General features: G+C 41.2%; 2 protein-coding genes across 8 annotated transcripts in view; both read right to left on the bottom strand.

Moving 5' to 3' along the window:
- Positions 1-1,536, bottom strand: part of tefm (transcription elongation factor, mitochondrial) — a 58,342-nt gene extending 56,806 nt beyond the window's left edge. Inside the window, exon 1 of one of the 2 annotated variants that reach the window (XM_041217262.1) lies at positions 1,476-1,536. The gene's annotated coding sequence lies outside the window, so the exon portion shown is untranslated. The remainder of the gene's footprint in view (positions 1-1,475) is intronic. The other variant, XM_041217264.1, reaches the window with a different exon arrangement.
- Positions 1,536-27,047, bottom strand: znf207b (zinc finger protein 207, b). 6 transcript variants are annotated; one of them, XR_005946612.1, is made up of 13 exons: positions 26,867-27,047; positions 25,971-26,097; positions 21,606-21,744; positions 18,433-18,606; positions 17,867-17,942; positions 17,108-17,211; positions 12,662-12,810; positions 12,262-12,366; positions 11,530-11,772; positions 11,196-11,358; positions 9,600-9,792; positions 6,493-6,543; positions 1,536-1,552 (listed from the first exon to the last, which is right to left on the bottom strand). XR_005946612.1 is itself a non-coding variant. In XM_041217258.1 (12 exons), exons 1-11 carry the CDS (start codon positions 26,905-26,907, stop codon positions 9,623-9,625), a joined length of 1,491 nt encoding a protein of 496 aa, XP_041073192.1. In that variant the 5' UTR covers positions 26,908-27,047; the 3' UTR covers positions 5,753-6,543; positions 9,600-9,622. The 6 variants fall into 6 exon arrangements, 5 of the variants coding, with proteins under 5 accessions (XP_041073192.1, XP_041073191.1, XP_041073193.1 ...); XM_041217258.1 differs by lacking the exon at positions 1,536-1,552 and having other exon boundaries at positions 5,753-6,543; XM_041217257.1 differs by lacking the exons at positions 1,536-1,552; positions 6,493-6,543 and adding an exon at positions 6,902-7,286.

The raw sequence follows: 27,047 nt of genomic DNA, 5'->3' as shown, positions 1-27,047 counted from the left end.
TGAGTCAAAAAAGGGGGTAGAAGTGTAAAAAAAGACAAGATACTGTCTCCATTTTCAAATACTTTATAGCTTGATGACTTAGCACTCTGCTGAAATAAAAATGCATTTTAAATGTAGCATATCACATTTTATAACATAATACCCCTTGCCAAAGTTATGGTATGCCCTCTGCAACATAAAAGGGTGATAAAAGTGTTAAAACTACAAGAAACTTACAACAAAATAGCTGACAAGTTTAAGGCACTAATTTAAAACCAGACTGCTGTGAGGGCATTTATAAAACAATTCTTTGGTAATTACCAGAACTACTGCTCTGCTTAGTTACTGCCAGTGACTGCATTTAATAATAAAGGTTGGAGTTTCCGCTACTCAAGCAGTAACACTTCCAGGAACATGCTGATGTAACAGTGCTCTAAAGCTATTTCATTACAAAGTTTCTTTTAAAATATTCATTCCTGGCATGTGGGCATCGCTGGCTAGAACAGCATTTATTGCCCATCACCAATTTCCTAAGGAGGTGGTGTGCTGCCTTCTTAAATCACTGCAGTCCATTCACAACATGTGTCCTTACTTGAGGATCTCTTGACAACAGCTTTTTGAGTTACATATAGGTCTGTACAACACCAAAAATGTACAAAATGTCCAGCAACTGAAAACTGTAATAGACACCCAACAGAAAGTGCCATCATTGCTCTGATATAAAAATAGATTGGTCTGTGCAGGGGGGGCAGGGCAGCATGGAAAAGCTCAAAAAAAACTTGGAGCTTATTAATTTTTTGTCTCAGTCTTTCCCCCTCCTTCCAGGAAGGCACCGACTCTTGTGGGCTACAGTTTCTTGGGTGCCAGAAGCTATTCAAGCTGCAAAATTAGACGAAGGAATTATTATTGACTACTTGGGTGTGGAAGGCACTGCAGTCAAGACAGATCCTTTCCACACCTGAAGACCCCACAAAAAGATTTTCTGGGAAGACTTGCTCAATAATCAGGGCCAGGAACCCCTTTCATATTTCCTCTTTGAGCATGGGGAACACCAATCAAGCCCAACAAATTCAGCAGACTAGAGCGTAATCTTTGGATTTTCTACATTGTGGTTCAGTGCCCTACTCGATGCATTTACACATCAAGTCTTCTGAAGGGCCATGTAAATTTTAGTTAACGTTTACTCTGATCCTTTATCATACCAGGTGGAATAATTTAGAAAGCCAACCATAATTGCAGATAATGGCCAATCAAAAAGTAACTTTCAGCCACAAAGTTCTGTTCTTTTCCCATTCTTACTAAGTAACATAGCAGAAAAAAATAGTTTTTGCAGCAGCGTGAAAATCACTTAATAAAGGTTTTACTGTCGATCACTAGAAACTTTAAAAAAAAAACTGTTATAGACATTAGTTGTGAATGTGCTTTTGTTGAGGAAAACTTCCACCACTAATATTCACACTGTTTAGAGACAACAGATACTTACAGATTAAACTAACCTGTACTGCCAGAGCTCTTGGCATTTCCTTTCCTACACGTTAAAAAGCAAGTGACGGAACGCTGCTGTTATAGTTAACTGAAACAAAAATTATGTTGAAGAAAATCTCAGTTTCGGGTGCAGGGAACTTCCATATTAAAATACGCTGAACATTTGAGAACCCAATCATCTGAATGGAAATCACTGATAAATAAAACCAGTTTGCAACATTGCAAATTAGAGGGTTACATTTTCCATTCAGTGCTAATTTAGTACAAACATTAACATGGTCGCACCAAATTCTTGTCTACTGTTTAACCACTGGCTTTAAACCAACGTTTAAAAATGCCAAGTGGAAAACGCTCAAAACTAAAAGATAAATGTGTTTAATAATTTGGAACTAAACTATCAAGTGAAATGAAATATTGTAAACTGCCCAAAAAGCAGAAAATACTAGCATCAGGATCAGATAGAGCACTAAATGAATTAACTGAATCCTGTGAAACCCAGTTTGTGACATACTTCAAAAACTAGCCAAGAGGCCCTTATTAAAAAAGGAATATTTTAGCCCAATATCAATGTTTTCATATCCTGAAGCTTTACAATAAAATCAATGTCTTCCTTTTATACACTTTCTCCAATACTGGGAACAGACTGTGCCCTCAGAAGTAAAATCCTCCAGTTAATAACAGGATTAAAAAGTGTTATCATTTCTATTCATTTGTCCTGCGTTGCTAAAAGAGCATTAAGCTGCAAGAGAAATATCCACACACTCCCATAAGCTGCAAAACAGAGCAAGAATTCTCCTTTGCATTTCATTCCCAACCAATAATTGAAGTCATACATCAAGCTACAAATTCCAATCCCCTCCCCAGATTTAGCAACATTAACTAGTCTAATCTACACTTCACAGCTCCTTTATTACGAAGATCAGAATTTTTTTTAAAAAAAGGTGCATAGATTCTTGGTGAGCAAGGGGGTGATAGGTGGGATGCAGATTTTAGGTTACTATCAGATCAGATACGACCTTATTAAATGGTGGAGCAGGCTCGAAGGGCCGAATGGCCTATACCTGCTCTTTGTTCATATATTCTTGGAAAGGAATGGGACAAATGCAGTTTTAAAATCTAAATACAGAAATTGTGTATTTTAAGTCCAAAGTTTACATTTGCAATTAGATCAAAGATTTCAAAGCTCAACATCAATTTATTCAGGCACTGGGTCCTTTTCATTAGTCTCAAAGTAAAATTGTGCATGCTCACTGGAAATAGGCATAACCAAGCTTACTTTCACAAAACACGTTCATACAATCAAAATTTAGTGGTCTCTAAAGATGATGTGAACCTTCTCTCCAGACGGTGCCTTGTCATGCTAGGTAGTTTCATGGGTTCCAGCAGACATCCATTGCCTAGTCCAAGAGGTTATTCTTCTCACAAAAGTGGACAGTAAGTATTGGCAGTCTATTGCATTGTGCGTGACATCACCTCCCTTTCCACTGCCCCCAGCCTAAGTAGTACTGAGGCCAAGTGTAACAACACCTCTCCCAAAGTCCCAGCTGAGATTTGATCACTACAGAAGGCAGCTTCAAACCTACAGCCTATATTACTCAGTTTCGCATTTAGCTGAAGTTAACTTTTAAAAGCAATATACTTCATCCCAACCAGATGACTGGCTCGCCCAGGTCATATCACTTCAATTAATTGTTTACAGCTTTCTCTTTGACAGAGTACTTGGTACACAATGGACGGCTCCAGGCAAAGCAAGATTGTTCATTCACTATCCAATTACCTACCCCTCACCCCAGCAGTGGGTTGAATGATGGACCCGTAAGTCTATTGACTCTTCAGCTGTTTTAAATTAAGCAAGGAGGATGGAAGCTCACTACAACTCTGCCATGGACAGAATAGAGGCAGACATTGAAAAAAAGATAAAAGAGCAAAGAGTGTATGAGAAAAGATTAGCAAGTAGCAAAAAAAGAAACCCCAAATCCTTTTATAACCATAAAAGGAAAAGGATAGTTAAAGGAATGGTGGGGTAGATTAGGGACAAAGAAATCTGAGGCAAAAGGAATGACTGGGGGATCCAAATGTACATCTAGCAGTTTGCACAGCACAAGAGGATGAAGCTAAGATCACAGTAATGTGGAAATTTGGACAGGACAAAAATAGAAAGGTGATTATTAACAGGTTGGCACCACTCCAAGTTAAGACACCCTGGTCCAGATAGGGTGTATCCTAGGTTACTGAGGAAGGAAAGTTAGGGTGGAGATAGAAGCTCTACCCATAATCTTTCAATCTTCTTTTGATATGGTGCCAGAGGTACTGGAGAATTGAAAAAGTTACACCTTTGTTCAAAAAGAGAGAGGGATAAACCTGTGTCAGTGATGGGGAAAACTACTTGAGACCACTGTCAAGGTCAACATTAACTCGCACTTGGAGAAATATGGGTAACAAAGCCAGCACAGATTTGTTAAGGCAAATCTTGTCTGAATACCTGGAGTTCTTTAAACGAAGTACCAGAAGCCTGATGAAAATAGGACAAATGATGTATACATGGTCTTTTAAGAAGTACCTTGTAACAGACTTATTTGGAAAAGAAGCATATAACAAAGAGTAAGCAGTAAAATGGGTACATAATTGGATACAGGATCAGTAGCAGAGGGCACCGATGAATGGATTAGAGATGTGGTGGGGCCTTCCAGCAGAGTTAGGTCAATAGTTTCTTTTTGTACAAAAATGATCTGGACTTGGCTGTAGGGAGCACAATTTTGAAATCTGCATATAAATACAAAACTTAATATAGCAAATAATTGGCAGGGTAGCAACAGACTAAAGGGGGACAAATGCGCACACATAACAAATGTAATTTAATACAGATAAAAGTGTGAAGTGATATACTTTGGGAGTAACAACACAAGTCTAAACAGTGCTATTTTGTTGGGGAGGGTGTACAAATCCTTAAAGGTGGCAAGGCAAGACGACATTTAAGAAATTCCACAGGAAGCTTGGTTTTGTAAATAGGGGAATTGGATACAAGAACAAATAAATCATGCTTTACAAATCACTAGTTAGACCTCCATTGGAGTACTGCATACAATTCTGGGCACTACTTGGAGAAGGATCAAGGACTTGGGAAGGATACAGAGGTTTACGAGGAATGAGAGACTTCAGTTACGTGGAGAAATTAGAGAAGTTGGGATTGGTCTCCTTAGAGCAAAGAAGGTTAAGGAGAGATCCAATAGACACATTCAAAATTGAGCTGTTTTGACAGAGCAATTAGCAAGAAATGGTTTCCTCTGGCAAATGGGTTGGCAATCAGAGGTCATAGATTTAAAATACTTGGCAAAGGAACTAGAGAGGAAATAAAATTATTTCAGAGGAGTATGATGGTCTGGAATGCATCATTGAAAGAGCAGTGGAATCAGATTCCGTAACTTTCAAAGGCAATCGGATAGATACTTCGAGAACCAATTTGCAGGGTTATAATGGGGGCAGGGGAGGAAAGAGCAAGAACTGGCTGAAAGACTAAATTGGACATCTCTTTCAAAGAGCCAGTGCAGCCATGATTGGCCAATTGGCCCCCTATGCTGTAAGATTCTATATCAATATTACCATTGATCAAGGAGATCTCATAAGTTAGATCTTTCTCAGAAGACATCAGCCCAAATTTAAGTGGACAATAGGGCCTCAGCTGTGCAGAGTAAAGATTTGTCTGAAGTTGACTAATGCATCTTCCGTTTGCACGTGCACAAAGCAAAACGGAATTAAGTGTCTTCCGGATGCAGATCAGGACAAGCAAAGCGTGGCAAATTCCACAGCAAAGATAAAAAATCAGCTTGATAAATGTACACGGAAAAGGGGTTACCTGGGCTGTCCTGCCATTTTTTGAGTGTCAGACAATACTAACCATTTTAAATGCAAAATCCTACCCTTATTCTGTAATACCTTCAGTGCCCAAGTACCTCCATTTTAAACTGCTCAATTGCCTCAGCATTAGCAACTTTCTGGGAGGTGGGGTGGTGAGGGCAGTAAGTGCCCTCAATGTTCTTATAGCCCTGCATGTGATGTCTTTCTTTCAGGATCCACTTTCAACCAGCTTGGTAATAATTTGAATTATCTCTTTGTTCTGAAATCTCCATCTAGAAGAGATGTTGAATATTAAGTGTCCCACACACTCAGGATCACACTGAAATGATAATTTGAATGTGTGCGAGACACCATGTGATAAGTCGTCCTTTTTTTTAAAAATACATCTGCTGCGAAATGCAACGAGCAATTCAACTAACAGAAAAGCAGCAAAAATGGCCGATGCCCATCATTTATTGAGCACAAAAAGCATTTTGAAAAAATAAAACCAGGCACCAGCTGCAGGTGCAATGTTTGTGATCAGGACAGAATTTCAATGGTCATCTAATAATTACTCTTAAAATACTTTTAGCAACAAAATTTGCAGTGAATGTCAGGGACAGTTTTCAATTTCAGTCCTACTTCATTGGCTGGGTTGGTTATTTAAAACTTATTCAATTCAAGCAACAATCTCACTCTGGTTAAACTGTCTCCAAGTATTTTATACATAGCTTAAATTATGACATTTAACATGGCTCTGACCTAGGAGTTCAAAGATCAGTGCAACCCAAGCAATGTCCCACTTGCCAGATACAAGGAAATAAAAATTTAAAAAGCTAGGCACAAACTTGAATGTGCATAATCACTAGATAAGCAATTGACCCCACCGGTTTCTCTGTGTGCTCAAGAAAACTGTTTAAAAAGGGAAAAATAACCACTAATATTTAAAGTTTAGGTAAATGGGAACAGTAAACAGTAATCTAATCTCTGCAAATAGTAGGTTCCCATATCCAGCAAATAGCACTTTGCTCTAAAGTCAAATACAATCACAACACAATATAATACGTTACTAGAAATAGATTTTTTAAAAAAGGGCCTTCACCAAACTTGCTACAAGTTTGGGGACAGAGAAATCCAACAGCCATAAAAAGCTGTGAAAGCCCCTGGAAAGGAATAAAATGAAATCTGACTTGCCTCAGACTGAGAGGACAATAAGATTCAGCCTCAGCCTGTCCCATGGCAGGGCTACAGGAAGGAAGAAATAAATTCCAATTTTAGCAATATGTTAGGGTGGTCAATTCTACATCCAAATACCATGCATTCACTCCACAATTTTTCCAGAAAGGTTTTAAATATATTGTTTTTCTGTTGCTTTACTGACCTTGTTTGTCACAAATATGAATAATTTAATGCATACTGGGCTAATATAAAGCATGCAGAGAGATATACAGATATATACAATGTTGGTTCATTCCAAAAGCATAACCAATAAAATCCCCCTCCAATGCTTTTACTTTTATTTTTGCATTAAATCACAGCAACATGCAGTGGTACAAACCTTGAGGCAGTGATCCACAGCTGGTCATGAATAAAGCAACATTAATGTTTCCATCAAGTTTTATTACAATGAGCTTTACAACAGTACAGAAATTAAGAAATCAGGTACGACCTATTTAGGTTCAAAATGTTTTTTTGAACCCTGGATACGGGGTACGTTAAACAGTTACATAATCAAAACAACTGAACAGGTATTTGGTGCTGCAACAAGCAACTACACCAGAAGCCCTCACCAAACAATGTTGGGGACAATAAAGTCCAACAGCACCTAAAGTGCTGCGAAGGCCTCACTTTTGTTTTTAATACAAAAGCAAATTTTAATTTACAGAACTTGCCTTCAAAGGTGGTACTGTATGTTCATGTAACTCCAGCGCCTTCAATTTTTTTTATATATAAATGGACCATACTTATTATACTTCACTTCTACAAACCTAGATGAAACATGAGAAAAGAAGCTATACAACATGAATTGCAATTATATGGTGTTTGGGTGGGGGGGGAGAAAGAGAGGGGGAGGGTGAGAAAGAGAGAGGGGGGGGGAAGGTGAGAAAGAGAGAGGGGGGGGAAGGTGAGAAAGAGAGAGGGGGTGAGAAAGAGAGAGAGAGGGGGTGAGAAAGAGAGAGGGGGTGAGAGAGATAGAGAGAGGGGGGTGAGAGAGATAGAGAGAGAGGGGGAGGGTGAGATAGAGAGAGAGGGGGAGGGTGAGATAGAGAGAGAGGGGGAGGGTGAGATAGAGAGAGAGGGGGAGGGTGAGATAGAGAGAGAGGGGGAGGGTGAGATAGAGAGAGAGGGGGAGGGTGAGATAGAGAGAGAGGGGGAGGGTGAGATAGAGAGAGAGGGGGAGGGTGAGATAGAGAGAGAGGGGGAGGGTGAGATAGAGAGAGAGGGGGAGGGTGAGATAGAGAGAGAGGGGGAGGGTGAGATAGAGAGAGAGGGGGAGGGTGAGATAGAGAGAGAGGGGGAGGGTGAGATAGAGAGAGAGGGGGAGGGTGAGATAGAGAGAGAGGGGGAGGGTGAGATAGAGAGAGAGGGGGAGGGTGAGATAGAGAGAGAGGGGGAGGGTGAGATAGAGAGAGAGGGGGAGGGTGAGATAGAGAGAGAGGGGGAGGGTGAGATAGAGAGAGAGGGGGAGGGTGAGATAGAGAGAGAGGGGGAGGGTGAGATAGAGAGAGAGGGGGAGGGTGAGATAGAGAGAGAGGGGGAGGGTGAGATAGAGAGAGAGGGGGAGGGTGAGATAGAGAGAGAGGGGGAGGGTGAGATAGAGAGAGAGGGGGAGGGTGAGATAGAGAGAGAGGGGGAGGGTGAGATAGAGAGAGAGGGGGAGGGTGAGATAGAGAGAGAGGGGGAGGGTGAGATAGAGAGAGAGGGGGAGGGTGAGATAGAGAGAGAGGGGGAGGGTGAGATAGAGAGAGAGGGGGAGGGTGAGATAGAGAGAGAGGGGGAGGGTGAGATAGAGAGAGAGGGGGAGGGTGAGATAGAGAGAGAGGGGGAGGGTGAGATAGAGAGAGAGGGGGAGGGTGAGATAGAGAGAGAGGGGGAGGGTGAGATAGAGAGAGAGGGGGAGGGTGAGAAAGAGAGAGAGGGGGAGGGTGAGAAAGAGAGAGAGGGGGAGGGTGAGAAAGAGAGAGAGGGGGGAGGGTGAGATAGAGAGAGAGGGGGAGGGTGAGAAAGAGAGAGAGGGGGAGGGTGAGAAAGAGAGAGTGAGAAAGAGAGAGAGAGAGAGGAGGGTGAGAAAGAGAGAGAGAGAGGGGGGAGGGTGAGAAAGAGAGAGAGAGAGAGAGAGAGAGAGGGGGGGGAGCGTGAGAAAGAGGAGGGGGAGGGTGAGAAAGAGAGAGAGAGGGGGAAGGTGAGAAAGAGAGTGGGGGAGGGTGAGAAAGAGAGAGAGAGGGGGGAGGGGGAGAAAGAGAGGGAGGGGGAGAAAGAGAAAGAGGGAGGGGGAGAGAGAGCGGCAGAATGAGAGAGAGGGGGAGAGGGGCAGAAAGAGAGAGGGAGAGGGGGAAAAAGAGAGAGAGGGAGAGGGGGAAAAAGAGAGAGAGGGAGAGGGGGAAAAAGAGAGAGAGGGAGAGGGGGAAAAAGAGAGAGAGGGAGAGGGGGAAAAAGAGAGAGAGGGAGAGGGGGAAAAAGAGAGAGAGGGAGAGGGGGAAAAAGAGAGAGAGGGAGAGGGGGAAAAAGAGAGAGAGGGAGAGGGGGAAAAAGAGAGAGAGGGAGAGGGGGAAAAAGAGAGAGAGGGAGAGGGGGAAAAAGAGAGAGAGGGAGAGGGGGAAAAAGAGAGAGAGGGAGAGGGGGAAAAAGAGAGAGAGGGAGGGAGGGGGAGAAAGAGAGAGAGGGAGGGAGGGGGAGAAAGAGAGGGAGGGAGGGAGGGGGAGAAAGAGAGGGAGGGAGGGAGGGGGAGAAAGAAAGAGAGAAAGAAAGAAAAAATGGGAGAGAAAGAAAAAACGAACGAACGGGGGGGAGGGGGAGAAAAAGAGAAAGGGGGAGGGAAAAGAGAGAGAGAGAAGAAAGAAAGAAAGAGAGCAGGTGGAGAAAGGAATAAGGGAGACACATCAGGATTTTGCTTTTCAAGAGTATGCTTTTCTTTTCCCCGCTATTGAGGTTAAACAAACAACAGGTCCTGGGATTTTGTGGTCATCATTAGCAGGCAGGAAGAGGTTTACCAGGTTTTTCTTAAAAAATGTTAAAGTCACTTATATTCACTGAAGCTTGTCTAGTTAACAGCAAGTTGAGAAAAGGTTGAATCTCCAAACCTATTAACGTAGGTACACCAGCTTCAGTAGCGGCCCCCTTGTGACATTACAGGAGGCCTCATTCCTGACATTCCCATTGGTGGCCGAGGGGGTCCACCCTGGTAAGGGGGCACCATTGGCGGTCCCTGTCCATATGGAGGCATGCCGCCAGGGAGGTAACCTGGCATACCCTGTGGGGGGCCACCATACTGACCTGAAAAGAAAAGAAAATAGGGAGTGTAAGTACAAATACTTGTCAAAGGTCAAGGAAATACAACAAATTTAAAAACACAGGGCAAAAGTAAATCTATATGAGCTTAACACCACTTCTTGGCTGATTGGTTTTGCATCCTAGTGTATTTCAGCTTCACATATCCTCACTATACATAGCCCAAGACTATGAAGGGGCAAAAACTAACAGCTAACAAGAGGTGTTCTTCATAGTTGAAGCAAACAGATTACAGGAATTTCAAACTCTACATTTCACTTCACCGAATTCTAGCAACAAACCAACTACTATTTAAGATAATGGAGAAGCCTGGGTTTATTTTCTTAGAACTGAGAAAGTTCAGGGGAAGATTTGAACACAAGAACAGGCATAAGAAATAGGTGGCCATTTGGCCCCTCGAACCTGCTCCCCCATTCATTAGGTTCATGGCTGATCTGATCAAGGCCTCAACTCCACTTTCTTGCCCAGTCCCCAAAACCCTGGATTCCATTGTAGATCAAAAATCTAACTCAGCCTGGTGTATACATACAGTGCAACTTCCACTGCTCTCTGAGGAAGAGATACCAAAGATTAACAACCCTCAGGAGAAACTCCTCCTCCTCACATAGGAGACCCCTTATTTTGAAATTGTGCTCCCTAGCTCTATATACCTCCACCAATGGAAATATGCTCTCCGCATCTACCCTGTCAAGACCCCTCAGAATCTTACATGTTTCACTAAGATCATATCTCACTCCTCTAAACTCCAGTGAGTATAGGGCAAATGGTGAAGGGTTTTGCTAAAGTACTGTTTCCAGTGACAGAAGGGCGGGTAACCAGAGGGCATGAATTTAAAGGTTACTGGCAAAAGAACCAGAAATGTCGTGAAACTATTTTTTGATATACAGCGAGTTGTGATCTGCAATGCACTACTTTAAAATGGTAGTGAAAGTTGATTCATTACTGACATTCAAAAAGATCTAGATAAATGCTTGCTTGAAGGGGAAAAATTTAGGGAACGCTATGTGGAAAGAGGATGAGGGGGGACTAAATGGATAGCTCTACCAAAGAGCCAGCGCAGATACAATAGACTGAATGACCTCTTTGTGCTGTCTCATTCTTTGATCTGTGCACTCAATCAGGATTTCATACTAGACACCATTAATTCAACTGAGTTTATAAACCCATATTATCCCATGGTACTATCTGCATTTACTCATGCCACACAATGAACCCTTCGTCATATACAGGTTTACTGAAACAGTGGTTAGCCAACAGAAGTCATATACACCCAAGTGCAAAATTAACAAGGGCCTCAAGCCATACAGAGTACTTCTGTGCATATTAGTAGCAAATCTAATTAAACCAAAAATCACTAAAAACCCACAAAAAGACAAACGCTTTTTAACCTGGAGGTGGCATGGGAGGCCTCATTGCTGGTTGCTGAGGTGGCATTCCTTGTTGTGGTGGCATCATGCCACCCATTGGCCCAACTGGTGGTGGCCCCATTGGTGTCTGGCCTTGCCGAGGGATGTTGCGCTGGTACTTTGGAAACTGAGCTCTCCTTTCCTCCTAAGGGGAAGACAAATGAAAATTGCACAGATACATTACTTTTCCTTAAAAGAAAAATAACTTATAACATGAATCCGCTACTGAATGTTCTATTAGTGTGGCACACATGTTAAATCCAGTTAAGACAGAAGGGTTTTAATTAAATGAACAAAGAATGACCCATACACTTACCAGTGATATATCCTCATCTGGATGGATCAACTTACTAGTTGCACTAGTTGTGGTTAGAGTAGCAGGCTTACTAGTTACAGGGATAGTTGGCTTAGCTGCAGAACTGTTCGATGTGCTGGTGGCAGTAGCTGTTGACTGCGTGTATGCTGGGAATGTGGGCTTCGGAGGTTCTGCAGTAGTGGCAGGCGTACTGTTGAGGGGTTTAAAATCTGTACCCACGGGTCCAGAGACAGACTGCTGGCTCTGTTGAATCAACACCACAAAAGTTAGATTAATTGCAAATCCAGAAAATCAAAATCAAAATCAAGCCTCAAGCAAAGCAGTTTAATTTTCCAAATAACATGCTAATCTAAAAAAATGCAGGTTTACAAGTTTCAATTGTACTGACAATTCAAATTAAGTATCCTCAAAAGAGTCAAAAGGAACAAAAAAAAAGTGAAATTAAAAAAAAATTCTGGCTCAATTTAAACTGGCAAACCTTCAGCAGACTCTGCATCAGATGTAAAGCTACTGGATGTTTCTTGGTGATTGCTTTTTTTAAAAAAAAAAAATAAAAATAAAAAAGCTAACTCTACAAAGTAGTACAGCACACTACACCAGATTAGCATTACACAGCCCATACACACTCCAAAAGCCTCTAAAGCTAGTTTATAGCATGCTCAAGAATTATTCTGGCAGGTGAAGCACTGTGAATTAGTCTAACACCAGAACAGATGGTGACTGCCTGCGTACTTGTGCTGCACTAGGAAACAGAGGTTTAGAGGAAGTTGAGAGATTTGCCGAATTTGATGAAGCTGTAGTGGAGGTTGTAGTTGTGCTTGAAACACGAGTCCCCATCTGAAGCATAAAAAGAGCAGATAGTGAAAATCCTCAACAGCTGCCAGTACTCTACACTAAAAGGGTGACTGTCAGACATTCAATGCATTAAAACCTAGAGGAGCTTCAATTTCCTATAAACATTTTACAGCTTGCCCTAAATAACTGCATCCCTAGTCTGAGTGTTGACTGCAATGAATTATGACCAGATAAGTACTAAAGTTATTCACATACCAGGAAACAATTGTGGCACTCTGATATTACACAGGTCAACAGGACTTACCAACACTGATATTTCAAGTTAGCATGCACTTACCTGGCCAGCACTGGGGAAGAGTGGCTTTGAAATGGGAGGCTGTGGGCTAGGTCCAGGAAGTGGTGCTCTACTGGGTAAACCAGGTGCAACCACTGGCTGCGACTGGGTCATTGATGGTCCTCCTGGGCGTGGAACAGGTGGTGGCATACCTGAAAAAGTACAAGAAAACTAGAAGTTAGAACTAAAACTAGTTAGAAGGAAATCAGATGCAAATGAGACTTAGAACAATCAAGTTACTAATCTGCAACTCTGCTCAGTTGTTGTACAATGCTTACTGAATACGAAGAATATTGTTCAGATGGTCTAGTTCCTTTGAAATTTAATTTACTTACCATTAACAGCCACTGAAGTATTTGGAGATAGTAACTGGTCATCAGATTATGTCACACTTACTGAAACCATAAAGTATAAATCATAAACCATCCCAGCTCTACCCATTTTTTTCCAAGTGGTATTGAATGTTCTGTACCAGCTGTTAGAGCCCATATTTACTAAATGAGTGACTTATACTGAAAGAAGTTAAATCTTACAGCGGAGGAACGGGGATCTTTCTAAACATGCAGACAAAACAGGTGCGGCGGTAATAAAAGGAGATAGGGCAAATGTGATTTAAGGTTTAATATAGAGAGGCATATAAGAGCAATGTTAAATTTGTACAAGATATTGGCAATGCCACAATTGTAATATAAGCAAAATACTGAAAAGTCATATTGGACTCAAAACGTTAACTCCTCTCCCCAGATGCTGCCAGATCTGCTGAGTTTTACCAGCACACTTTTTAATCCACAATATCAGCAACTGTAGTATTTTTATTTTACATTAGTGTTCTAATATCTTTGGGCAAGCAATTATAGGATAAATGCTATGTTCACTGAAAGGTTACAATGAAGACTCATTAGAATTAAACCAAGAAAAGTTAGGGTTGTTTTTTTTACTTCATTCATGAGATGTTGCTGCCAAGGCCAGCATTTATTGCCCATCTCCAAATGCCCTCGAGAAATTGGCAGTGAGCTGCCTTTTTGAACCAATGCAGACCATATGGTGTAGGTACACCCACAGTGCTGTTAGGGAGGAAGTTCCAGGGTATTAACATGATGACAGTGGAGAAGTGGAAATATTGTTCCAAGTCAAGGTAGTGTGTGGCTTGGAGAGAAACTTGCAGGCGGTGGCATTCCCATATATCTGCTGCTCTTCTTCTAGATAGCAGAGGTCGCTGGTTCGGTAGGTGCTGTCCAAGTAGCCATAGCGTGTTGCTGCAATGCATTTTTTAAATAGCACGTACTGCTGTCATTGTGCGCTGGTGGGGCAGGGAGTGATGTGCTGCCAATCAAGTGAGCCACTTTGTTCTGGATGGTGTCGAGCTGCGAGTGCTGATGAAGCCGCATTCATCCTGGCAAGAAGAGTATTCCATTACACTCCTGACTTGCACCCTGTAGATGGACAGGCTTTGGCGAGGTAGAAGGCAGGCTACTTGCCATAAAATTCCCGGTCTCTGACCTGCTCCTTAAGCCATAGTATTCATATAGCTGGTCCATCTGGTCAATGGTAACCCCAGCACGTTGACGGTGGGGGATTCAGTGATGACAGTGCTGCTGAATGCCATGGGGTGAGTAATACTTGCAGCACACAAGAGCCTAGCCTGATTGTTGCCCAGATATTGCAGCGTGGGCACAGAAACGGAGTGCTTCAGTATCCGAGAAGTCACAAATGGTATTGAACACAGCAATCATTGGTGAGCATCTCTACTTCTGACCTTATGATGGAGAGAAGGTCACTGATGAAGATAGTTGGACTAGGACAGACTGATTTCCAACAATCACAATCCATCTTCCTTTGTGCTAGGCATGACTCCAACCAGCACAGACATCCCCCACCCAATCATCATTGGTATCAATTTTGCTAGTGTTTAATGATTAAGTTTTTGTGTCAGAGTAGTCAAACGCTGCCTTTATGTCAAGGTCAGTCACTCTCACCTCAACTCTGAAATTCAGCTCTTTTGCCCATATTTGGATCATGCCTGTAATGAGGTCTGGAAGCATGTGGTCCTGGCAGAACTACTACTGAGCTTGGCTGAGCAAGTTGTTGCTAAATAAGTGCTCCTTAATAGCAGCTGATGCCTTCTTCCATCACTTTGCTGATGACTGAAAGTAGACTGATGGGGCAGTAATTGGCTGGATTGGATTTATCCTGTTTTTTGCGAACAGGACATACCTGGACAATTTTCCACATTGTCAGGTTGATGCCAGTGTTGTAGCTAGACTGGAACAGGATAAAGTGCCCTGAGATTTTACTATGTTAAAAGCACCATATAAATGCAAGTAGTTGTTGCTGTTGAAAGGCTAAAACAGCATTTCATTTCCCCCTGCTGCAACAAAGGTTTAGGGAGAATCTAATAGACTTTCAAAATTGGGAAGTTTTATTTTATTTTGATTTATTCATTAATGGGATATGGGCATCGCTGGCTAAGGCTAACAGGTAAACAGTAATGGCAGTACAGAATCAATTGTCACAAGAACAAAAAAAAAGCTCAAAAAATATTTGGGATAAACAGCAATTAGGAACACCAGGAAATATTAGAATACAAAATGCTTTAAGACAAATAGTTATTAAGTCAGAAATGACTAGATTGCATTAGAAGTTCTTTTTAAAAATTAACTCATGCGTTATTGGACATCCCTGAAAAGGCCAGCATTTGGTGTCCATTCTAAACTGCCCTGAAAGGCAGCGGTTAGCCGACTTCTTGAACCATTGCAATTCATGTATTGTAGGTGTACCCTCTGGGCTGTCAAGTATAGTTTTTGAAAATGACAGGAATGGCCAAGGCAGTGAAATTAGAGTAAACAGTACCAGTTGAGAACACAGCACAAACAAACCAAATGACCTCTTCCTGTGTTGTAAATTCTATGATTCCTTTATTAGGTGATATCTCAGTATTATCCTTTATGGGACAGTCCAAAAGAAAATGGTGAGATACATCTTATAATTGGAGATGTTGCTGTTTAAACCCCTTGATGGTATAGATCAGTCACAATTTAACTGAACGGCAAGCATGGTTAATGGCTCTAGAAAGACATGGTCAATAGGTGCATGTGAACACTATCAAGTAACACACCACCTAGTGTTCACGGTCACTGGATGAAAATCCTGGAATTCCTTACCCAACAGCACTGTGGTAATATACTCAACACACTGATATCAGTAATATTAAATGGCATGAGGTCTTTCTGAAGTACAACTAGGAATGGGCAATAAATGCCAACATGTTCATATCTCCAGATTTTTATATTATAAATTACCTACTCCTGTTCCAATGCCCCTGTGCCCATACAGATGATATCCAAGTCATTGTTGTAGACTTCATTTGATGGGTTGCATGACATCTTTACCAGTGCTCTCTAGCTAGGAAGCAATCATTTAGTACATTAACTACTCATACTCGTTTCAAACTGCTTTACAACTTAATTTTTTAAAAAAAATCCTTTCCCTTAAGGGTACTGGAAGAATGTCTTAATACCATTTTTGCTTTCTACAACTATGCCATCTACAGTTCTCCAACTGCCTATTCATTTTTGGGGGTATATTCTAATGCTCTTTCCAATGGTTTCTCCTCATTTCCCTACACAATGTAGAGAACGTTTCTTTTAAAATACAATTCCGTGATAGAAGATCTCCTGTGGCATTGCCCAGAGTCAAGACAAAGCATACTGCCCTGAAAGTGCATTAATACTGCTGTAACTGTGGATAGGGGGATCTGCAGCTACATCAAATGGTAGAAGGCGGCAACTGCAGGCAGAACTGTGTCACTGAATGCTTGACCCTGAATAAGGATCATCAGACAGAGAGAAATTCATTATGTAGATTTCTTGTTTATTACTATAATTTCATAGCTTACTACTGCAAATATGGGAATTACTATTTTTGAAAGTTGCCTTTTCCATAGAAGTTTGCTTTCCAAAATAATCTTACAAAATTTATGGGTCACAGCAAGTCACGAGTCTGAAATTAAACTTTTTTTTCTCTTTCATGAGATGTGGGCGTCATTGGCAAAACCAACACTTCTTGCCCATTCTCAACTGCCCTTGAACCAATGATGGTTTCCATGGCCACTATTATTGAGACCAGCTTTATGTTGCAGATTTATTAACTGAACTTAAATTCCACCAGTTTCCATGATGAGTACTGAACTCGTATCCTCAGGGACTTCTGCGTTACAAGCTCAGTGACATTACCACTACACCATCATCTCCCCCAGAGTGAACATAAGCAACTAGAAAGGTAGCCTGTATCCAAAATATCTCTTTAGAAATTGTTTGCCAATAAAGTCAAAGTTGACTAATCATGTCTTATGCTAGATTTGGATATGTGGAAATAAGTGCTTTGAGACACAACAGTACATTTTTGCATTGCTCTAAATAACTAGAGGTTAAGATTCTCTGCAATACAGACCTAAGTTGCTGCCAACCGTTTTCAAATACCCACCAGGGTGCATGCCTGGCATCATGGGTGGCATTCCAGGTCCTGGAGGCATCATTCCACCCATGGGCATCATCCTGTGATGACAAGATTTAACAGAGATTACATTCTGAAATCAAGGTTGCGTATAAAAATACAAGAGCTCAGTGAGCTTATTCAGTGTTGCTAATTTGTAGAAAGCACAAAGGCCCCAAACTGTGCTGAGTTAGATTTTTTTTTTGGGGGGTGGGGGGGGGGAAAAACTATAATTGATTTTGCATCCCAAGTTAAGGGCAGTGGAAACCAGCCAGAGCTCTTGATTGCTACCAGCAACTGTAATTGGAACTGCATTGTATGGATACAGGGTCTGGTTAAGCAGTGAGGCTCTCTACAGAGAAACAGCATTCTGACATTCACGGCTGGGACCCACAGGGCACTTTGGAAAGATATCAGAACAGCATGCATGGAATCATAAACTAGCCAAAAGTCAAGGCAGATCAGAATTTGCTTAAAAAGAAACTCATTAGTCACTATTCACAAATTTAAACAGGCAGGCATCTGGCAGATAGAAGGCTGGATTGAATTTCACCTTGGGGAATAATCCTGTCCCACCTTAATGATAAAGGATAGCAGGAGCATTTTAAGGCACAATGTGTTAGTATACAGAGATGACAACACTAGGATGACAAAGAAACAACTTCCCTTTGTTAATATTAATCAAAAGACAGTAAGAGGTAAATTGAGAATACTGACCCTGGTGGCATTCCTGGCATTACCGGTGGCATTCCTGGCATCATGGGAGGAACACCTGGTACCACTGGTGGCATTCCTGGAGAAGAAATGCAACCATGTAAAAAAAAAAATTCACAAATAATCCTGGAATATTGCAGCATAAAAGAATCTGCTTAATTGATTGGCTCCAATGGACTGATCAGAAATTAAACATTTGGTCTGCGTAGGAAATTACTGAAATAAAATAGTGAATATACAGAAGATCTTCCCTAGCATAGCTCATGAAGTCAAAGCTGCTAGGGTCAGGGGAGACTTTGAACTGCTTGCAAATTCCAAGTTTCAGGTCAGTAATTGGATTTCCTTTTTTTTTTAAAAACTGATTTGCTTCTAGGTCAGTACATGAATTTTGATATGACACTGACATGACAATGCAAGTCATGTTAACCTACAAAGGTTATACATGCATTCCCCTCTGGCCAGTGAGGTCAACTAGAACTATAGCAGGGATAATATTGCTAAAGGTCAATCATCTAATATCTGTAGTGAGAGTCAGGAGTTTCTAAGAAAAAGCAAAAAGCTTGTATCACCTGGAGGAATGCCTGGGGCACCCGTTACAGGGTGCATGCTTGACTGGTTCATACTTGAAACAAAGTTCTGTTGTTGCTGCATTCCTTGCTGCTGGTATGAAGTCCCAGCTTCTGCGTCGTCATCATCAAACTCATCAGAATCATCATCTTTCTGCTTCTTTTTTTGACTTTCCGCTGATGGAAGATATAAGAATTTTAACACTTGCACCCTAAAACAGTTTTTTTTTGGGGGGGGGGGGGGGTGGAGAACCACACATATGAGTTCAGTGTAACAGGAATGTAATCAGCTTGAATCTTTGTAGAAGTTTTATTTTATCGTTAGGCTCCAGTACAGATATTTTCCTATTACAGGGTTCAATGAACGACGACAGGAACACTCTGGTATCTCACCTGGGAAATACTCATTGCCGGCAACACAGGCAATATAATTCGGTTACAAGATCACGAGTCCTACCTTGTATTTGCTACAGTGCGTTTCCAGCAGAACCTGCACTTATCTCTGACCCAATTACTCCTCTCCACAGTGAGGCGACCCAAGGCAACGCTTCCACCCTCACTCTGAGCAAATGTCACTGGCCATGGAATTCAAGGTCAGAATCTAGCACCTCTCCTTGTCTCTGTGGCCTTTGTGCTACATTACAATTTTTTAAAAAATGGGATGTGGGCATAGCTGGCTAGGCCAACATTTATTGCCCATCCCTAACTGCCCTTGAAGTGGTGGTGGTGAGCTGCCTTCTTGAACCGCTGCAGTCCCTATGGTGTAAGTGCTCCCACAGTGCTGTTAGGGAGTGAGTTCCAGGATTTTGACTCAGCGACAGTGAAGAAACGGTGATATATTTCCAAGTCAGGATGAAGAGGGGCTTGGAGGGGAACTTTCAGGTGGTGGTGTTCCCATTGATCTGCTGCCCTTGTCCTTTTGATGGTAGCGGTCATGGGTTTGTAAGGTGTTGCCTAAGGAGCCTTGGTGAGTTTCTGCATTGCATCATTGTTCGTCAGTGGTGGTGGGAGTGAATGTTTGTGGAAGGGGTGCCAATCAATCGGGCTGCTTTGTCCTGTAAGGCTTCCAGCTTTGAGTGTTGTTGAAGCTGCACTCATCCAGGCAAGTGAAAGAGTATTCCATTACACTCCTGACTTGTGCCTCGATGGTAGACAAGCTTTGGGGAGTCAGGTGGTGAGTTACTTGTGCAGGAGTCTTAGCCTATGACCTGCTCTTTTAGCCACAGCATTTATGTGGCTAGCCCAGTTCAGTTCCTGATCAATGGTAATCCCCAGGATGTTGATAGTGGGGGATTCAGTGATGGTACAATCATTAGTTTCTCTCTTATTGGAGATGGTCATTGCCTGGCACTTGTGTCGCACGAATGTTACTTGCCACTTGTTAGCCCAGCCTGGATAGCTTCCAGGTCTTGCTGCATTTGGACATGGGCTACTTCAGTATCTGAGTTGTGAATGGTGCTGAACATTGTACAATCTCATCAGTGAACACCCCACCTCTGATCTTATGATAGAAGGGAGGTCATTGATGAAACAGCTTGGCTAGGGGCACAGCAACTTACAGTAATTTATAAATGGTAAAATTACAAATGATAAAAATTAAAGTTCCATTTTGAAAGGGCGTCTGATCAGCCCAGCATGGAATTCAGCATCAGGCACATGGGTACAATTCATACCACATTAGCTAGAGTGGCAGCAGTATCCTCAGCATCACTGGGTATTCAAAAGAGTTCCATTCTGGAACATGAATCAGTGATTCTATTGGAAAGGTATATGTGTGTCCACTGGTTGAAAATGGATCGGAAACATCTGCAATGGCCTTTCTCACTCACTTGGACAAGGTGCAATGCCAGTGGAATCATAACCTAGCTTTTGATACCGTTTCAGGGAATAAAAGACAAACCGGAGGGAGTGAAAAAAAAAAACACAACACAAATTTACAATGTTTTTGTCAAACTCCCCAACCTACAAAAACAGGATATGGTAATTTTTATTGCAGTCTGAATAAAAATTGAACAGCACTGAAAAAAAACTTGCAGTTCACTAAAAGCAACTTATATTTATAAAGCACCTTGGGGTAATGAAATGTCCTAGGGCTACTATAAAACAAAATATGACACTGATCCACATAAGGAGATATTAGAGCAGGTGACCAAAAGCTTGGTCAAAGAGGTAGGTTTTAAGGAGAGTCTTAAAAGAAGAAAGCAAAGCAGAGAAGTATATGGAAGGTATTCCTGAGCTTAGACAACTGGAAAAGAAGACAATGTGGATCTGAAACTATGTTAACATTCACTGAGGGACTGCTGCAGCACTAGGGGTGTCATAGAACCATAGAAAAGTTACAGCACAGAAAAGGGCCATTTAGCCCGTCGTGTCTGTGCTAGCTAAAAAAATATAAAAACAAGCTACCCATTCTAATCCCAACCTCCAGCAACTGGTCTATATCCTTGCAGGTTACAGCACTTTAGGTGCAGATTCAGGTACCTTTTATCTTCCAGATAAGACATTTAAAGACTCCACTTGCCTACCCAGGTAAAGAAGTGATTCCATGGCACTATAGAGGATCAGGGGAGTTCTCCTAGTGTCCTGGTCAACATTATATCTCAACAGGTGTCACCAAAAATAAACTAGTCTATTTTATTGCTGGTTTGAATTTGTTTATGTAAAAATGACTACCCCGAAAATATTCAATGGCTGTGAGGCATTTCGTACCATCTTAAGGGCAAGTCTGTATATAAATGCTAACTTTCTTTTAGCTTCCCCGTCTCTCTGCAGGTTAAGCAATCGAATAGCTCAGTCATCCAGAAAACCTCTGGCTCAATTCACCCAGAGGGTGGCTTGAGTAGCAGATTAAGAGAAACTAGGATTCTCACTCCCAATTATAGTCTAGCAGCGTCTGCTGGAAATGCACCTAAGGCAATGAATATAAGGCCAAAAAGGCTGGGAGCATTCACCATTAAGACTCAACAGGAATAATGGACATTCTGACATTACAACAAAAGTGCTTCATTCACTGCAAAACTCCCTGAAAGGATCTACATAAATGCATGGTTATTTTGTTTTTTTAAATTTGGAAAGGCACTTATGAAACAAACTCCAACTAGGACTTAAATGCCATTAGATAGAAAAGGCCCACAACAAAATATAGATCAAAAGATAGCAACCACCACACTATTTACCTTGAGTCTTTTGTTCCAGCAGTCGCCTCCTCTCCTCCATATCCTTTTCTGGAATGCCTTCCATTCCATAAATTTCTAATTCTATGTCTGTTCTTCCTGGGATTGCATTTGGGACTGCATCTATTGTTTCCTTGTGAACCTACACAAAACAAAAATTATTCCACAAATTTCAAAAGCAGTTGAAACAATACATTAAAAATATTAGGGCAATAATACACCAAACCAATGACCATGCAACAGAATAAACATGACTCCAAACTGTAGAATCACCCCAGCACCCTTAAGGGAACAATGATCAGCACAGGAGACCATAACTTTGAAAGAGCTATCCAATTAGTTCTATGCCCCACAATTCTGCATATTGTCCTCCAATTTATCCAATTCCCTTTTGGAAGATAAATTTGCTCCCATCAGCCTTTCAGCAAATGCATTCCAAAATTGAAAAATACTGTTTCTTATTTACTTAATCAAAACTCTTTGATTTTGAACACCTTTTAAATCTTGCCTTTATCTTCCCTGCTCAAAAATAGAACCAGCCCAGTGTCACCACCTAAATGAAGTACTTCATCACAGATATTAAAATAAATAAATCTCCTCTGCAGTCACTCCAAGGCCTTGACCTCCATAAAAATATGGTGCCCAGGAATTAGACGGAGTATCAGCAAAAGAACCAGAGTTGACATGAGATTATTTTTAAAAAATCATGTATTATTGTCTTCTGTCCTCTAAAAAGATGGTTACCAATTTTACAAAGTGCAAGATTCTACAAGCAGCAAATGCGATGATTGGTCAGCTAATCTGTTGGTTTTGGTGACTGTTTTACTTGGAAAAGAACATTTTTGTTTACTCTTCCAGGCAATGATTAAAATGGATATGTGCAAGGATAATTGCCCATTCTCACAGCATCTAGAAACAAAACGTATAACTCCTTGCACAAGAAAGAATTCAGTCTTTCAAATTACTCTAGTTTAAAGTCCAAGCCTCACAAAGTCAATACTGAAAACATACCAAGCTCAAATTGAACTTCTGGCCATTGTCACTTTAAAACAAGTTGTCAATGACCTAGATTCTGGTCTAGAAAAGCCACCAACTATGTTTTTTGTGGTAAATCAAGACTGCAGCAAAGTAAATCACATTTATTAAGAAATGGGATTTCAATGCTTTAAAGGAAAATGTGTTTCTAAGTTTTATGTTCAGCGTCAAAAATTTCAGGTAGTTCAACCATTGGCTCTTTCTATACGGTTCAACTAATATAGCATTTCCATCTCATATTTTTAAGCTCAGCTCTTTGGAGAGTAATTGCATGTTGTTGAATTAAAATTACAGCTGAAGTCCCAAAAGTGAAAAAGCAATACTCCAGTCTATTCCCAACAACGTCTACCTGTTAATAGTTATTTAGGTTAGGGTGTTTTGTTCAAATCGAACAAAGATTCAAAAAATTATTTTTGTACAAGGCTGAAGGCACACTTGACATTTAGTACTGTATCAGTTAATGGCCAGGTTATCAAGTAAAACCTGATAGCATAATGGGCCTACATCTCTGCCAAGAAGGTATTTTTCTTAGGAATCCACTTCCAATAGTGGGAAAGATGTAAACGTGAGAATCAAAACTGGAATCCCTGATGTAGCAGGCCTGACAGTATAGAGTGTGACAAGTTTCATTTCTGAAAATTGCCTTATCCTTGGAAGTGTTTTAGGATATTCCTCATTAAAGAATGAGTCTCAGAGCACAATCCTGAACCTTTCTTCACCTCACTCCATGGCCCACTCATGCGGTCATGCTTTAGGAAAATGTGCACTTCAATGCTTAGTGTTATCAAACTATGCAATTTTAAAAGGAGATTGAAATTAGATAGTGATAGGGTTTGATTAGTCGTGACATTCTGTAGGCACACAACTGACAATTCCATAATCAGGAAAAATTAACAATAATCTCACTGCTTTCTGATCCTTCTTTCTACTAATCAAGATAAACTGGGCACATGCCATCATAATGATACCAAAGGCATTTGTAATGCTTTCTGGAAACTATAATGAAGTAAAAATACAAATGCAACATTTGATAAATGGACGATTCCCACAAACATAACTAGGAGTAGGAGGCAATTCAGCCCCTTGAATCTGCCCCGCCATTCAATATGATCATGGCTGATCTCATTTCGGCCTCAACTCCAAATTCCCACCCTCTCCCCATTACAATTACTAATTAATAATCTATCTCCTCAAATCCCGATGTGTCCCAACATCCACTGCACTCGAGGTAGTGAATTCCACAGGTTCACGACCCTTTGAGAAAAGTAATTCCTCCTCATCTCTGATTTAAATCTACCACCCCTTGTCCTAAAACTATGGCCTCTCGCTCTAGAATGCCCCACAAGGGGAAACATCCGCTCCACATCTACTTTGTCTATCCCCTTTAGCATCTTATGTACCTCAATTAGATCGCTCATCATTCTAAACTCTAACAAGTATAGGTCTAAACTGCTCAATCTCCCCTCATAAAACAAGCCCCGCATCTCTGGAATCAGTAAAATGTGCACCTTCCTTGTGTGTTATAAATTCAAAGATCCTGTATCCTGAACAGCACTGAAATTAGATAATGTAGATTTGTTCTCATCAGAACCAAGTGTCTATGAACATCTTTAATGATCGGCAGGATTTAGTGGCACCTATTTGATGCATGTGTCCATACACAATTTAAGACTGACCAGTGTTTCACCATAAGAATTTTGGCGAATTTTTACAGTAACAATCTCTCCTCCTGCCCCAAATCCACTCCCTTCGGACATTGAGAAGGCTGGACCCAGGTGCCATCGAAGCCCTTTTCACAATTTCCCTTCCCATTCTACAGTCTCAGGCTATAATAGAGTATATAATCTCAGCATCTTGTATAACATTAGGCTGCGTGTCTGGTTCCATCTCCACTCCATCACAAATTATATTGCTTACTTTGAGAAATTCCAAAATAATTTTAAAGTTGATGAGCAGGACTTTTGCAATGCAAAGTATCAAATTGATGTACTGAATGTACTTCAATCACCAGCAATTACATACTGCTGGTTTACTTTTGTGGGATCAAGGCTTTAAAATGGATTAGCAAGTTAAAGGTTGGATATAGCATCTACAGTCAAACATGGCCATGATACAACTGATTATAATTATATGATACCAACTTCTAAAAGAGGGATTGCAACTTTGACCGTATTTTTCTTAGTAAATGAATGAGGTCAGATCAACAGACATCGTGGGCAGTTAGAATGTGACCTGTTCCTATAATAAATCATTGCGTATTTCTAATTTAAAACATGGGGCACTCAGAATCCAAACAATCAACTTAATATTGCTCCCATTAGCTAAGCTTAGCACACAAGTCCATTTCCCTCATTAAAGCATTAGGCAGCTTGGCTATTTCCTTACTCAGGATGTGACATGTTTCAAGTACAGCAAATGCCAGCCAAGTCATCTCATGCTCAAGGACAAACATTTCATACACTTTATCAGGCAAGAGCAATCATTGGATTAAAGAGGCACCAAAAAGGAAAATGAATAGTCTACAGAGATCTCATCTTAAACATTGTCAGATTTCTCAGAATTAAAATGCAACAGAATAAATGTAACATATCCCCAGCAGACTAATTTACAAATTGAAATTCAGCGCTCAACAAGGTACTAGTCTATGCATCAGAATGAGATAATTCAAAACACATTAATGCAACCCTGCCTGTGAACTGGGGAAGTCTAAACATTTAGATGTAAATGCTTTTTATAAAGAAAAAAAGTAGTATCAGAACCTCCAATATAAAGTATAGCAATTCTGCTCCCCTCCTCACCCAGGGGCAGCTCCAAGACCTCTCCCAAATAGCCATTTTACATACCACCTTGAACTGTGTTAATAAGATTCTCATCAGAGCCACATACAATCCAGCAACTACATACGTATGTACTCCTCTCTCCCCAACATCCAATCAGTCCAACAATCTAGTTTTTCTGGTGAGATCCCATCTACTTATTCAGACAAGAGATTCCAGGACGCAATCTGAAGAACTGGGAACTTGCCTAGTGTTTGTCAATATTTATCTCGGGCAGTACCACAAAAAAGGTTTTATTTTACACCTTTGTGCAGAAACTGATTATGTTAACTACAGAAGTGTTTACATTTCAAAAGCAAATTCAAGAGAAATTTAGTACAAGATACAAAATGTACAATATAAATGCTGTTTCTTCTTTATATAGTGCAGTTAATGTTCAAAGTCATAATGATCTCATTACATATTCAGTAACATTAGGATTTGAAATTTACAACTCAAAGATTGAACACTACTCCCACTTAATTCAAATATGTTGGTACATTAACCTGTAACATACCTGCATGCAGTGAATAGCAAGACCTGGACCTGTGTACAACTTTTTATGACAAATGTGACATTTGAAATGTTTTGCTTTCTGATGCTGAATAAGGATCTTCTCATCATCGAAGTCCCTGTTGCAGTACCTGAACATCTGCAGTCAAGGAAATGAAACAAAAGCCTGCCTCCTTATTTAAAAAAAATGCAAAAACACCCCAATGCAACAAAAATATAGCCACTTGAATACAGAAGTTTTCAACAGACATTACACTTTAAATTTGACACTCCATTGAATGGTCTCATCTTTACTTAAAAATAAAAGCGTTTTGGTTTTAAAAGATGATTTTATAACCACATTAAAACACATTGCCCAGGTCAAAATAAGAGCTGAACAACCATTTTGCCCGGGGGCGCGGGGGAGGAGACACTTTTAAGTCTTTTGTAACATGACAATACACCACACAAGGATTTGCCGTCCCACACACGCAGCGTTATTTTCAAAGTAGTGGCTCCTTAGTCGTCGGGGATAAAACGAAAGGAAAAATCCGAAACACGACAGGAAAAAGCTGACGCCATTTTACAGGCTGGAGAGAGAGAGAGAGAGAGAGAGGGAGGGAGCTGCTTCTTCGAGTCGCACGCACCGCACATGGGCCACCCATAGGAGACAAACATAGTTATAATTATTAAATACCAGCTCCCACCCTCATTTCTCAAGTGTTAGTGTAAATGGGCCGCCCTTACAGGGACGGTTCTCTTCCCCCACCCCCCCCCGCCCGCCCCGGCAGCGTTACGGCCCGAGCTGAGCCCCCTCTTGTCTTTGTGTCTCTGCGGCCTCTTGAGTGTCTAATGGCGGCCGGAGAAACTTCACCGTCAGAACGGGGACGGATAGAGATTTATCAGCGGCCGCAAGGATACCAACACCACGGCTTCATCTGCTTCTTCTTCTTTCGGCCCATCCTGTTGGGGAGTACCTGAGGGGAGTGAGTCAGACAGACAGACAGAAAGAAAGGACGAGCAAGCAGCGAGCGACGATCACCGAGTAACCAGAAACTGACGCTCCTCCCGCCGCTGCCGCCGCGGTAACAACCAAATAAAA

The sequence above is a fragment of the Carcharodon carcharias genome, chromosome 22, assembly GCF_017639515.1.
Source record: "Carcharodon carcharias isolate sCarCar2 chromosome 22, sCarCar2.pri, whole genome shotgun sequence".
Taxonomy (NCBI): Eukaryota; Metazoa; Chordata; class Chondrichthyes; order Lamniformes; family Lamnidae; genus Carcharodon; species Carcharodon carcharias.
Note: the sequence above shows the minus strand (reverse complement) of the source record. Positions and strands in the feature narration are given on the sequence as shown.

Coding starts and splice junctions, on each gene's coding strand:
- znf207b (XM_041217258.1), bottom strand. CDS start 26,907: ATGGGCCGAAAGAAGAAGAAGCAGATGAAGCCGTGGTGTTG. Junction 17,943..18,432: donor TGCCCCAGGCATTCCTCCAG/GTGATACAAGCT, acceptor TTTCTTCTCCAG/GAATGCCACCAGTGGTACCA. Junction 17,212..17,866: donor ATGCCAGGAATGCCACCAGG/GTCAGTATTCTC, acceptor TTGTCATCACAG/GATGATGCCCATGGGTGGAA.